Source organism: Helianthus annuus, chromosome 17 (assembly GCF_002127325.2).
Source record: "Helianthus annuus cultivar XRQ/B chromosome 17, HanXRQr2.0-SUNRISE, whole genome shotgun sequence".
Classification (NCBI taxonomy): domain Eukaryota; kingdom Viridiplantae; phylum Streptophyta; class Magnoliopsida; order Asterales; family Asteraceae; genus Helianthus; species Helianthus annuus.
In genome coordinates, this window is record NC_035449.2 from 98,197,734 (window position 1) to 98,209,880 (window position 12,147).

General features: G+C 37.6%; 2 protein-coding genes across 5 annotated transcripts; one reads left to right on the forward strand and one right to left on the reverse strand.

Moving 5' to 3' along the window:
• Positions 1 to 564: 564 nt before the first annotated feature.
• LOC110926454 (F-box/LRR-repeat MAX2 homolog A) lies at positions 565 to 2,900 on the forward strand. Its single transcript, XM_022170216.2, has one exon. It carries the CDS (start codon positions 636 to 638, stop codon positions 2,670 to 2,672), a length of 2,037 nt encoding a protein of 678 aa, XP_022025908.1. The 5' UTR covers positions 565 to 635; the 3' UTR covers positions 2,673 to 2,900.
• A 708-nt stretch (positions 2,901 to 3,608) lies between these two features.
• LOC110926192 (serine/threonine-protein kinase EDR1) lies at positions 3,609 to 11,856 on the reverse strand. Of its 4 annotated transcripts, XM_022169946.2 has the most exons (16): positions 10,986 to 11,853; positions 10,270 to 10,473; positions 9,624 to 9,812; positions 9,269 to 9,528; positions 9,083 to 9,193; positions 8,911 to 9,000; positions 8,564 to 8,659; positions 7,720 to 7,806; positions 7,068 to 7,164; positions 6,747 to 6,990; positions 6,462 to 6,585; positions 6,367 to 6,386; positions 5,801 to 5,957; positions 5,052 to 5,340; positions 4,674 to 4,746; positions 3,609 to 3,921 (listed from the first exon to the last, which is right to left on the reverse strand). In XM_022169946.2, the coding sequence occupies exons 1-16, from the start codon at positions 11,241 to 11,243 to the stop codon at positions 3,839 to 3,841; spliced, it is 2,382 nt and encodes a 793-aa protein (XP_022025638.1). In that variant the 5' UTR covers positions 11,244 to 11,853; the 3' UTR covers positions 3,609 to 3,838. The 4 variants fall into 4 exon arrangements, with proteins under 4 accessions (XP_022025638.1, XP_022025641.1, XP_022025640.1 ...); XM_022169949.2 differs by lacking the exon at positions 4,674 to 4,746 and having other exon boundaries at positions 10,986 to 11,856; XM_022169948.2 differs by lacking the exon at positions 8,564 to 8,659.
• Between the last annotated feature and the right edge of the window lie 291 nt (positions 11,857 to 12,147).

Consider the following 12,147-nt stretch of genomic DNA (forward strand, 5'->3'; position numbering starts at 1 on the left):
GAACGTCTAACTTTTTTTGTCAAAATTGTCCCTGAGGTTTAGGATGACTTGCCATTTTTTATCCATAAATCTACCAAAAAAATAATCCAAAATTAAACATTTAGATCAAAATGACAAAAAATCTCAAATATGAAAAACAATATGGTAAAAAAAAATTGTTTTGAATGAAACTGGAAATATGCCCAAACTTTACTCTATCAATAAAAATAATATTACTTTTTTTTTTGAACGGCAAATTTGGATCATTGACGGACTACTGGAGTATCATCGTGCCACCAGCAGAACCACCCGATTATATCCATCTCCACTGGGCAATAATGCCTATACACCAATTCAGGAGGAAACCCAATAAATCTGGGAAAACCCCTTTTGTGGGAATCGAACCCATAACCTAATGGTCATAAGCCTTATCGCACCCCTAAGATACCACTAGGCTACAATAATAATATTACTTTATAACTTTGTTTCAAAAAGATAATTTAAAGAAATGAGAAAAGTAATACACGAAAATAGCTCAAAGTATTTGTCTTTAACCTCGTCTTTATTGCTATCCTTTTACGACATTATCCTCTCATCCTCCCTATCCACTTTGATATCTATCTAGTTTGACAACCCCAATACCTACCTACCTAAAAATGAATGAAATGAGGAGCATCAACGAGTTGCCGGACGTGATCCTGTTGAACATAATCGCCGCCATCTCGGACGTCCGGTCCCGCAACTCGGCCGCCTTAGTCTCCAAAAAATGGCTGTGCGTGGAGCGATCCACCCGCTCCTCCCTCACCCTCCGCGGCAACGCCCGCGACCTCTTCATGCTCCCCTCCTGCTTCCGCTCCGTCACCCACCTCGACCTCTCTCTCCTCTCCCCCTGGGGCCACCCCCTCCTCTCCTCCTCCTCCCCCCCTGATCCCGCCCTCTTCGCCCAACTCCTCCGCCACTCCTTCCCTCACCTCCACTCTCTCATCCTCTACTCCCGCAACCCCACCGCTATTCACCTTTTAGCCCCTCACTGGCCCACCCTCACTCACATCAAGCTTGTTCGCTGGCACCAACGCCCGCCCCACCTGCCTCCTGCTGCCGATATTCTTCCCATTTTTCAATACTGTACACAAACCACCTCCCTCGATCTCTCTTCTTTTTATTGCTGGACGGATGATATTCCTCCGGCTTTCAAAGCTTATCCCAAGGTTGCCCAGAACCTTACGTCTTTGAATCTGCTTAATCCCTCCTTTCCCGAAGGCTTTAGAGCTCAGGAAGTGGAGGAAATCACCAAAGCCTGTCCTAATTTGAAGAACCTCTTCATTGCCTGTATGTTCGATCCTAGATACATCGGCTTTGTGGGAGATGAAACCCTAATTTCGATTGCCGTGAATTGCCCCAAGTTGTCGGTGCTTTATCTCGCGGATCCGTCGGCTTTGTTGAATGCTAGGGTGGATCCGGAATCCATCGATTTTACCCAGGATGATGCGAGTATTACGGTTGCCACCTTGATTGAGATGTTTTCAGGGCTGCCCTTGCTGGAAGAGCTTACATTTGATGTTTGTTGTAATATCAGGAACAGTGGTCCTGCTTTGGAGGCTTTGAACTCCAAATGCCCTAGGTTGAACTCTTTGAAGCTTGGAAATTTTCATGGGATTTCCATGCCCGTTGACTCCAAGTTAGATGGGTTGGCTTTGTGTCAACGGCTTGAGTCGCTATCGATTAGAAATGTAGCGGATTTGACGGATATGGGGTTGATTGCGATCGCGAGAGGGTGTTGTAACTTGTCAAAATTTGAAGTTCAAGGGTGCAAGAACATTACTGTTAGGGGAATGAGGACGTTTGTTTGTTTGCTAAGTCGAACTTTAGTTGAGGTGAAGATCTCATGTTGTAAGAATCTAGGTGCGCGGTCGTCTCAGAAAGCATTGGAGCCGATCCGGGATCGGATTCAGAAACTTCACATTGATTGCGTGTGGGGTGACGTTGATGATCTTGATGGGGTTGAAATCGAACACCATTATGACGATGAGTTGGGTAACAAGAGGAAGAAACAAAAGCTTGATTTTGATCTAAACGGATTTGAAGCTCAAACATGGGAGAAACTGGAGCATCTATCGCTCTGGTTTTCAGTTGGTGAGCTTTTGACACCGTTGTTACCATCAGGGCTGGAAGATTGCCCCAGTCTTGAAGAAATCTGCATCAAAGTGGAAGGAGATTGCAGACACTTTTCAAAACCTGCAGAGCGGGAATTCGGATTGAGATGTTTGGGACTGTACCCAAAACTATCGAAGATGAAACTTGATTGTGGTGAGATCATTGGGTACGCGCACACTGCGCCGTCGGGTCAGATGGATCTGAGTTTATGGGAACGGTTTTATTTGTATGGAATTGGGGATTTGAGTCTGGTTGAACTGGATTACTGGCCGCCGCAAGATAGAGATGTGAACCAGAGGAGTCTGTCATTACCTGCAGCCGGGTTGCTGCAAGAATGTCTAATGCTGCGGAAACTCTTCATTCATGGTACGGCTCATGAACACTTTTTGATGTTTCTTTTGAGGATTCCGAATCTGAGAGATGTTCAGCTTAGAGAAGATTATTATCCTGCACCCGAGAACGATATGAGTACTGAAATGAGAGCGGATTCGTGTAGTAGGTTTGAAGACGCTTTGAATAGGCGTCAGATTGAAGACTGAAATCAATGGCAGATGGTGATGATGATATAATAAGATATGTGAAGAAATAAGAGGTCAAAAGTCTGATTTCTTAAGTTCAATGTATGTTTGATTTCACCACCCTAATCACTCATGTTATAGGGTTCATGTTCTTCTTTGGTTGGGTTGAGTTCGATTTTTAACTTTCATTTAACATTTTCAACAATATGTCTTGGTCTCCCGCAAGATTACATTTCGTCTTCTCTCTTCTATATCCCATCACCTCCAACGGAGATTAGTATTATGTGCAACAGTGTCACCTGGCGTAAGCGCCTAGGAAAGCAGTTGGCTCGCCTATGATTACATTGGTGTTAACCCAACACATATTATCACAACTCTTTTTAACCGTGTCAGATTGCTTTCACATTTGGCCTGCCTGACTTAAAAATTATTATATGTAGTACAATGCTATGGTGCCACTAGTGCCATTCGATCCTCTTGCTAACGTAGGTGTTAACAGTCTGGTCTAGCAGGTTTTAACAAAAAATCTATACTGATCACTTAGTACTGTTTTGAGAAATGACAAACCAATATGGTAGGGTTGGATGGATCAACCGGACTAATGGCTTAACGATCTGGTTTTGACATACTGAAAGTTTGGACCATCTTTTAAATGACTTTGTAATAGGTTTTCCACAATGAAAAATATGCACATACATAACACATTCCTAAAATAACAAGGTATTAAAGATTCCTAAAATAAACAAGATATTAAAGATTCAACAGTTGGTTCAATTGGCATGGCCGGTTCCAGATTGCTAAGCCACCAAAACCGAATCAGTCATATATCAAACTGACGGGCTTGCTTCAGGTTAGACGATTGTCTCAACGGTTTATAAGCACCCCTACGTGCCACTAATATTCATAGTTGAATACTCTAATTTGTGGCACTGACATGACATCATGGTTTTCTCTGCATTTATTTAAAGAGTTGTGTGATTGGAAATTTTACTAGTTTTGATCCAAATATCGAAATTTATACAGAAATCAAATCCTCAATGAGCCGACAAAAGTTTTGTAAAGCCTCTACTACGTGTTTATATATATATATACACCACTGAATCCCCAATCCTTTGCTTGCTGTGCAGTATGTGTGTGTATATATATATATATATATATAAGTCTCCATCCAATCCATATTGATTTGATCAAGAAAGAGTATAATCGCAGTCCAGCAGACGAGTCAGAATCTCCTCACAACTTGGTCGATCCTGTGGTTCTGCCCAGCAATCTGTGATAACGTTGATAATCTTCAAAACATTTTTGTAAAAATAAATCAACACAACCCAACTCATGTTGACCCAGCCCAACATTTTTACACCCAAGAAGCTACCAATTTTTTTGACCCTTCAGGCCGCCTAAGGAAAGTGCCCAAAACGTCAAAAACTATCGAAAGTGTATTATTAGTGTATACAGCCTCCCAAGTTCTTTTGTTATGTGGTAGCTATCTATTTATCTATTTTTAGTCTGTTTATTTCTTTGGAAGAAGCATCTCTATCCATATGGAAAAAGGTAAGGTTTGCCTATAGACCTTACCAATAACTTTGCTATTTTGTGGGATTTATTGGTGGTTGTTGTAGATCATTATTCTAGCAAAATAGTTTTCTTAATCATATAAGTGGTTTGTGAAAAGATACTAAAAATGGGCGAAAAAAGTGTTGTGGGTAAACCCGACCTGTTTCGATCTGCGATGAATAAAAAATGTTTTAATTCATTGCTAAAGCAGCCCACTTTGTCACCTCTCTACAATCACTGATTGCACGTAGTTTGAGAAAAAATCAAATTTAACAGTTTGACTAATTCTGTGTTTTGGTTTCAGCCTCTTGCTGGCTCTTTATATATATATATAAAGTGTGTTTGCCGTTCCAAAAAAAAACAGTTTGACTAATAGTGCCATGTACTCTCAAATGTTGCCAGTTTAAAAAATATCAAATTTCGGGTCATGAAATTCAAGTCAAAACAAAAAAAAGGGAAGAAAGATGCCAGCAATTAGCCTCCCGATAGGACCTTCAGGGATGTCCAGCCGTGAACCTTTGTTGGCGACAGAATATACGACCTAAACAATATACCATTTAACATTAAACTTCCTTGAGAACACATAAGACTGGAGTCAAATTTCATAATTTGCTTTACAAAATGATAACACGTTCTATTTTCTTTGAAATCGTGACCCAACAATATAGTAAGTTAAAGATTGGGTTTTCCCAATGGGCATCTTAACACCACATAAAACCAAGAATGGGAATACCCGTCACAAACCAGGGAAAGTTTCTAAAACTAATCTCATATCCGGTTGTATAGTGTGGTTTTTTTGGCCATCTAATGTCAGGTTTCTTAAATAACATATATCAACAGACTTACCCGCTCTGGTGGCAAACCTTCCCATGGTCGATTGAGAGTGCACAACTCCCACATAATGACTCCGAGGCTAAAAATATCACACTTTTCAGTAAAAGGTTCGTTTCTAATAAGTTCAGGAGCCATCCATTCAGGGGTGCCTGCTGATGAGGTATCTTTCATAGGAGATTCTGTCATCATTCTTGACAGCCCAAAATCACATATCTTTACTGTCCAATGCTTATTCACCAGGCAGTTTGCACTTTTTATATCGCGATGAGCTATCTTCATTCGATGAATGCACATTAACCCTCTTTTATCATTTCATCACATGCAAAAAATAATAATAAATCTAGTCCGGTCAAACAGAATTGAGTTGAAGCTTGTTATTTTTATTACTTTTTGACCAATTTTTAGTAAACAAACACTGTGATTAGAAAAGCAACATTATTGCAATAAAACCCTAAACAATGAATAAAATAATTTAGGAGGTCGTAATCGTAAAACCCGAATCTGAGCTACTTTCAACCCCTTTTAGCTATTTTTTATACAACCTGAGGTAAAGCAGAATCCAGATCGACTCGTTCATAAAAAAATCGGTTTGACATCGCCCTCTCAAAAATAACAAAACATATCTTGGTGATCAGCATCTTAATGATCGATTAAGTCAACACTCGCAAAAAAACACATTTTACCACTGAAACTACAGAAGTAAACAACTTGATATAAATTCAACAGAAGTCAAATTTCCATTGTCATCTAACAATACCAACCTGCATATATCACGAAGCATTTTTAGTCTTCTTCGCCAACTGAGTTTCTTCTTTTGTCCGCTTAAATGGATCAAGTAATACAATGAACCCATCTCCATGTATTCAGTAACCATTGATAACCGTGGAGGCCTTGTGCAGGCACCAAGAAACAATATAACTAAAATACAAAGAAATTATCAATTGGATTAGAAGCATGCCATTGTGAAGCTGTACACACTTAAATCGCTTACTCAGCCTGTTCTCATACTTGAATTTGGTATTTAAAAAAACTCTACATGCATGTTATTTTACATCTTGATGGGTGTTTGGATCATAGTGACTCTGATTTTAGAAAAGCAGAATCAGATAATCAACAATAATAAGAGTTGTAAAAATGGTGTTTGGATGTGTTTCTACAGACATACACCAGCTTTATCATAAACAGTGATAACTTTTTGTGGTCAACTAGTCACAATGTAGCATTATTTGGGAGTAATTTGAGATTTATATGCAACCCTTCTATCTAAATGATAATCATAAATATATATATACACACACACACACATCTCAAAAGAAGTAAAACATACCGTTTGGATGTCGAAGGCGACTGTCAAAAATCAGAAGAAAGATCACAGAATCAGAATCGTACAAATAAATAAACAAATATAACTAACAGGGATACCTGAGAATGGATATTTCATTACAAAAATCTTCCATGTTCTCAGCTGTGAGATCTTGTTCAAGAAAAACCTTTATTGCTACCTCTGTTCCATTCCAAATGCCACGAAAAACTTCCCCAAAAAATCCTGCAAATCAATGATAATGTTACAAAGCTATACAGAAGCTGCAAAAGCCCCCAAGTAAATTATTTGATGATACTAAAAACTAAATCTTGAATGAAGTGATTTTCACAAGCTTTTCGAAAGAGCAAATGCTATGGACCAAAAATATATATATATATGTATACCAATTCCAACTCGAGTGCCAACAGTAATTTCAGAAAAATCAATATTCCATTCTTGATATGGGAGAAGAGGCTTATTTTGGAACATAGGGGATTCGAGAATTTTGTTCCATGTTGAGACTGATTCATCTGAAATATCAGCAGAAGCTTTTGGATTCCGGTATTCATGAGGAGATGTAGGTAATGACATTGCCTTTTGAGAATCCCTCTTTAGAGAATATACAGATGTCACGTCATGCTCATGATCCTAAACCATCACATCGCATTGTTATCACTTATACAGATCTGAATACTGTACCTACCAATTACAAGAGAAACACATACATCTTTCTTGAGGTCTGGATTCTTCTGCAACCTAGTATCCACCTGCTCTCTCAGCAGTCGATTCTGCTTTAATGTTTCATTCATTGCCCTTACAGCCCTGCATATTATATGATAAATATCATGTTTCTTCAACTGTTATTCTAAGAAGGCAATCACAATCGTAAAAGGATATCACAGAGCTTGTGTGTTGCGTATGTTACTTGCACAACACTAAGCACTGGTGCCAAATATACCAATATGTGTTATAAGATGTAATTTATAGCGTTCATTTCGTGGATGTAATGGAATTGGAAACAAACGCTGCCTTAAATATTATTATACGCACAGCTTGAATGAAATATATCAATCAGTATCTTTCTCCTTATTTTCAGCATAGTTGTTCATTATGTACTTTAAAGTTTAAACAATTCTAAATGCAGTGATGTCCCAACAAAATGCAGTTTCTGATATTTACAAAATATAACTTAGCTCCTCATACATGGTCCCGACTTCCTAGAGATGGCTAATGGCATGGATCAAATGCATGTGATGGATTATATAGTTATAAACTAAATGAACTATAAAAAACTAAAAAAGTATATGAAAACATAAGTACGAGAAAGTGTCTTCTGTAACAACATAAGCTCTTAGTTACAAGATTGTACATATTAACCTGACTATGTCATCACCGATTTCTGGAGTAATACTTATGCTCCTTCTTCGATTTCTACGATGTTCAGACATTGATGTGCCTTGTGACCTGCAGCATACACATTTAATACTCTGGGATATACCTTTTCTACTATGTTTTAACAAAAGGGGGTTAGTTGTTTATTAGTGTAGAATATTTCTGCTTTAACTTTCAAAAAGTAATAAAATGCTCACCTTTACCTTAGAGAATATGCAAGTGCCAAGAACAGTAGAACATTAAACTAAATGTTTGTAGCTCTTAATTGTATTGCTTATGAAAAATTCCATCTTAAAAGCACCTGCTACATAATTTGGCACTGTCTAAATGTCATCTGATCTTTTGGTTTAATATTTCAAGCCTTTATAGAATTATAAACCGCACCATATCCTGCCAGTTCCTTACTTCACCTAAACTGACAATAACCCATGCATAAAAGCTTTTATTTGGATTCACATATCTCGACCAAATTCCCTCCTTTGATTTGCATATTAGTTAACAACGCAAACCAGTCTCTAATGACGATCAAGCAGCCATTGGCTTACAGCCACAAAACATTAAAGAAAAAAATAAGGAACACAGTTTGATTCCTTACCGAATCTTAAACAACCTTTGGTTTGTTATACTAAAGCATGCATCTACGATTACACTTAAGAGATGTCTCCAAATTTTATTAACTACACTAGGGGACAATAGTATCTTAAAAGACTATTGGTGCGTTACAGATTCATTTAAGGTAACACTTGGTAAACAAAAACATAACAGCATGTACCAATGATATCAACAGATAAAAAACATGTAAAATCATACATATGAAATTTATAAAAACCTTGATGGACCAACGTCATCAGGATAGTCTCTAAATGATCTCCTATCACCACTAAGCATGGACCGCCCACGTGCCCGAAGGGAAGGATGCTCTGGACTGGCAATACCCGAAACAAATAAACAAAGTATCATGTTCCCTTATCTTTTCTTTCAAAGAGGCATAACACAACACTATGTAGAGTTCATTGGTTACTAATATCAAACAATGATAGCCGTATGAAGGCTATCTTGCAGATAGATATAAAAAAAAAAAAAAATTATGACAAGGTAAAGTAATGCTAGCTTTCAACAGTTAGTTGTCTAAAACAGCATAAAACAATGCCATCAAGCATGAGAGATGAAGAAAACCTTGAACTTGCAGTTCTTGGTTCATTTATCACTTTCCTTCGGCTCCTTCTCCAAAATGTAGCAGCAATATCTGGTTCGCTATGGGATAAACTGATGCATAGTAAATATAAGTATAATAATTATCTTTTCATCAGTTACATAATACAAATTATGTAATAATAGCAAGTGATACCTCCATTTTCCATCAATGGAGGATGCAGAACGCAACATATTACTCCTCAATGAAGGCCCAGGTGCATTTAAAGATGATTCCAATCTCCGCTGATAATGGAGATTGTCAGAACTGCAAAAGGGAAAAACAACTTACTGATTTCAGCAGCAGAACAGAAAGACTATATGTGAACTAAAAACGTCTAACCTCTCATTGTCCATCCTCTCTGAAACACCATATAAAGGGCTGTTCGGTTCAAGTGGTGAATCACATGAGTCATTTTCTGCAGAATCACTTTCTCCAGCTCCAGAGATATGGGTCATAAAAATCGCCTTCGTTGATTGGGGTATGAGTTGACCCGGGAATCGCATAAGATCAACGAGAAGTTCTACAGAATTCAGAACAACAACTACAGACATATGCTTATATGAATCTATACACTCCCCAACTCCATCATTAGGTAACCCCTGATAAAACAAACAGTTGATTTTATATGAAAAACATAATCACTGTTTTTACCAGATAATATAATACTTAAGTCGGGCGGGTATAAAGTGCTTACCACTACAAGTCTACTTTCAAAACCTACAGTATCAGCAAGAACTTTAAAAAGTATTGCTCGAGGGCGGCATGAACCATTTTTAATATGCCCCAACAGCTGCACACCTCGACCACCAGGCACGTGAGAAGCATCCTCGAGTGTAGCTTTCATGGGGCTATCAAATTGTGGCCGCTTATAGAAATCTGACACCTGTACAGGAAAATATATGAATCTTTTATCTTATAGCCAGCCACAAACTTAGCTTGCACATATTTAAGCCATAGATTTATGACAAAATCAAACTTGATAATCATTTTTCATTATGGTTTCACAGCCTTTTCTCAGTAGTGCTTATTATACATCATAATACAGAACTTGATATAAAACTATGTGTAGTTTGAAAGTGGTTTTTATGTTCTTGTAGAGTAATTTCAGTAGTTTACAGGGGTAACATCAGACCAATAGTGCAACATTCTGCAACTGATATTTATCATGCAACTAAGTATATCATTGGCCCCAGTTATTTATCACATAACTAAACAACAAATATAAGCTTGTTGGTTTTTACTATGTAACAATCCTATCTCAGTCAAATTGCAAGAGATAACAAGAGCTAATTGACGTAAATCAATAAGAATTTCAAATTAAAGCAACTTTTCCAACTCACCAATCCAGCAATCTTTTTAACAATTGCTGCGGGATTTGAGTTCAGACCTTTCACTAGGGTGGAAATGAGTTGTTTTAGCATGGAAAGCTTCTTATCTTTTTGGAAATCAACAAGAATAATATCAGCTTTCACACCCTCCAGTTCCAAATCATGGAGATCCTCCAACGTCGGAATATCAACAAAAAGATCTTTCAGCCTTTTATCCTGTACAGAATATAGATCAAAAAACGCAAAGCAACTTCTTTTCATAAATTTAACACAGCATCAATTTAATGATCTTCTAATTGATTTTTGTTATACACCGACTACATGAAAGCTTCAAAAATGCTCCAACAGTACACCCCTCAGTTCTATGACTAGAAGGCTCAAACAGTGATGACTGTCAAACTATTTGTTTGAGTGACATTGGTATTATATTCATTCTCTTCCATGAGAAAACACAATGGACACCTTAACATTATAGCCACATGTGACGTCCCCGCAGTCTAGATATCTTTTATTTAACTCCTTCGCACTGAGCTGTGAGCATTAATTATATTCATGGTTCAGATTTAAGTTAACGTGCACAAGATGTTTACTACGAAGCAGCCTTCAGTTGCTAGGTTACTAGAACACACCATAATAATATATTTTACAAAGCACAAAGTCCTTAAACAATCAGGCAGAAATTGTGTACATGGTATTGTAGCATAAGTAGCCAGGTCTTAAGTGCTTACATGAATAACCGAATAGAAACCATTTGGAATAGGTTCAGAAAGCACTCCGGTACTCCAGAGGGTCTGTGATGCTGATTGAGATTGAGATGAAAACCTGTCATATGTACTGCTGCTCATAGATCTTCTATGAGTTGCAGTTTCTTTCTTCGATTCCAACGAAACCGATTGGAATTTATCAACAAACTCCAAAGGCCACCATGTATTATTACTAGAAGACCCTTGCTCTGAGCTCCTTAATCCACCCTGTGTCTCTTCCATATCCACCAAAGATGAATCACAACACACTTGATCTATCCAGAGTCCTAAGTGGAACTAACAACTTCAAACAGGAACACCATTAATCCCTAACTTTCGATAGATATAACATCGCCATATTACATTGACAGGGCTAATTACATTCCATAATTGGGCAACTAAAGCATTTTCTATAAAACCTAAAGCACATTATGAGATCTTCCGATCACTAATCAAAAGTTCCACCAACAAGTATTAACATCATATAACAAAAGTCACAGATTAAAGCCTTCAAATTCAACTAGCAGGAAGAAATCTGAGAGGTGAAGTTAAGAATAGACGTAAACCCTTGCGACACAAGTGAAGTAAGCAGCAGTGGATGGATGAGAAATTGAATCTCTATGTGCAACGAAGATGCGGTTTCATTGAATCCGTAGAGAGAATCAAAATGAATCGGATTCGTCGTGAGAATGAGAGAGAGATTCAAACAATGATGAGGAGGAGGAGGAGGAAATATCAGACCCAGACCCGGAGAGAGGCGGGGGATGCATTCGATATTTATTTTTCCTTTGGAGTTTTATTCACTTCAATCATAACTACACAAACATTTGAGTTACAAGATTAGTTAGTCTAACACTGTGTTCCATTCAACCAAATAAAAAAAAGATTTGAAGGGATGTGAGAAAACAGTCTGTTTTAGAGGTTTTAATGGAACAAAATGGTGAGAAATGAAAGGAAAACTAATGATTATTTTCTTATCTTAAATCCTTCTAAATTAAAGGAATTTAAAAGGAAAATATTTTTTACACGGAAAATCTTTCGTTTATTTTTCATTTCCTTTCAAACTCCGAACACGATAGCTAATTAAATCGTTTCTTTTCATTTATTTTCTTTTCTCTCCTTAATTCATTTTCTTTTCTTTTCTTTC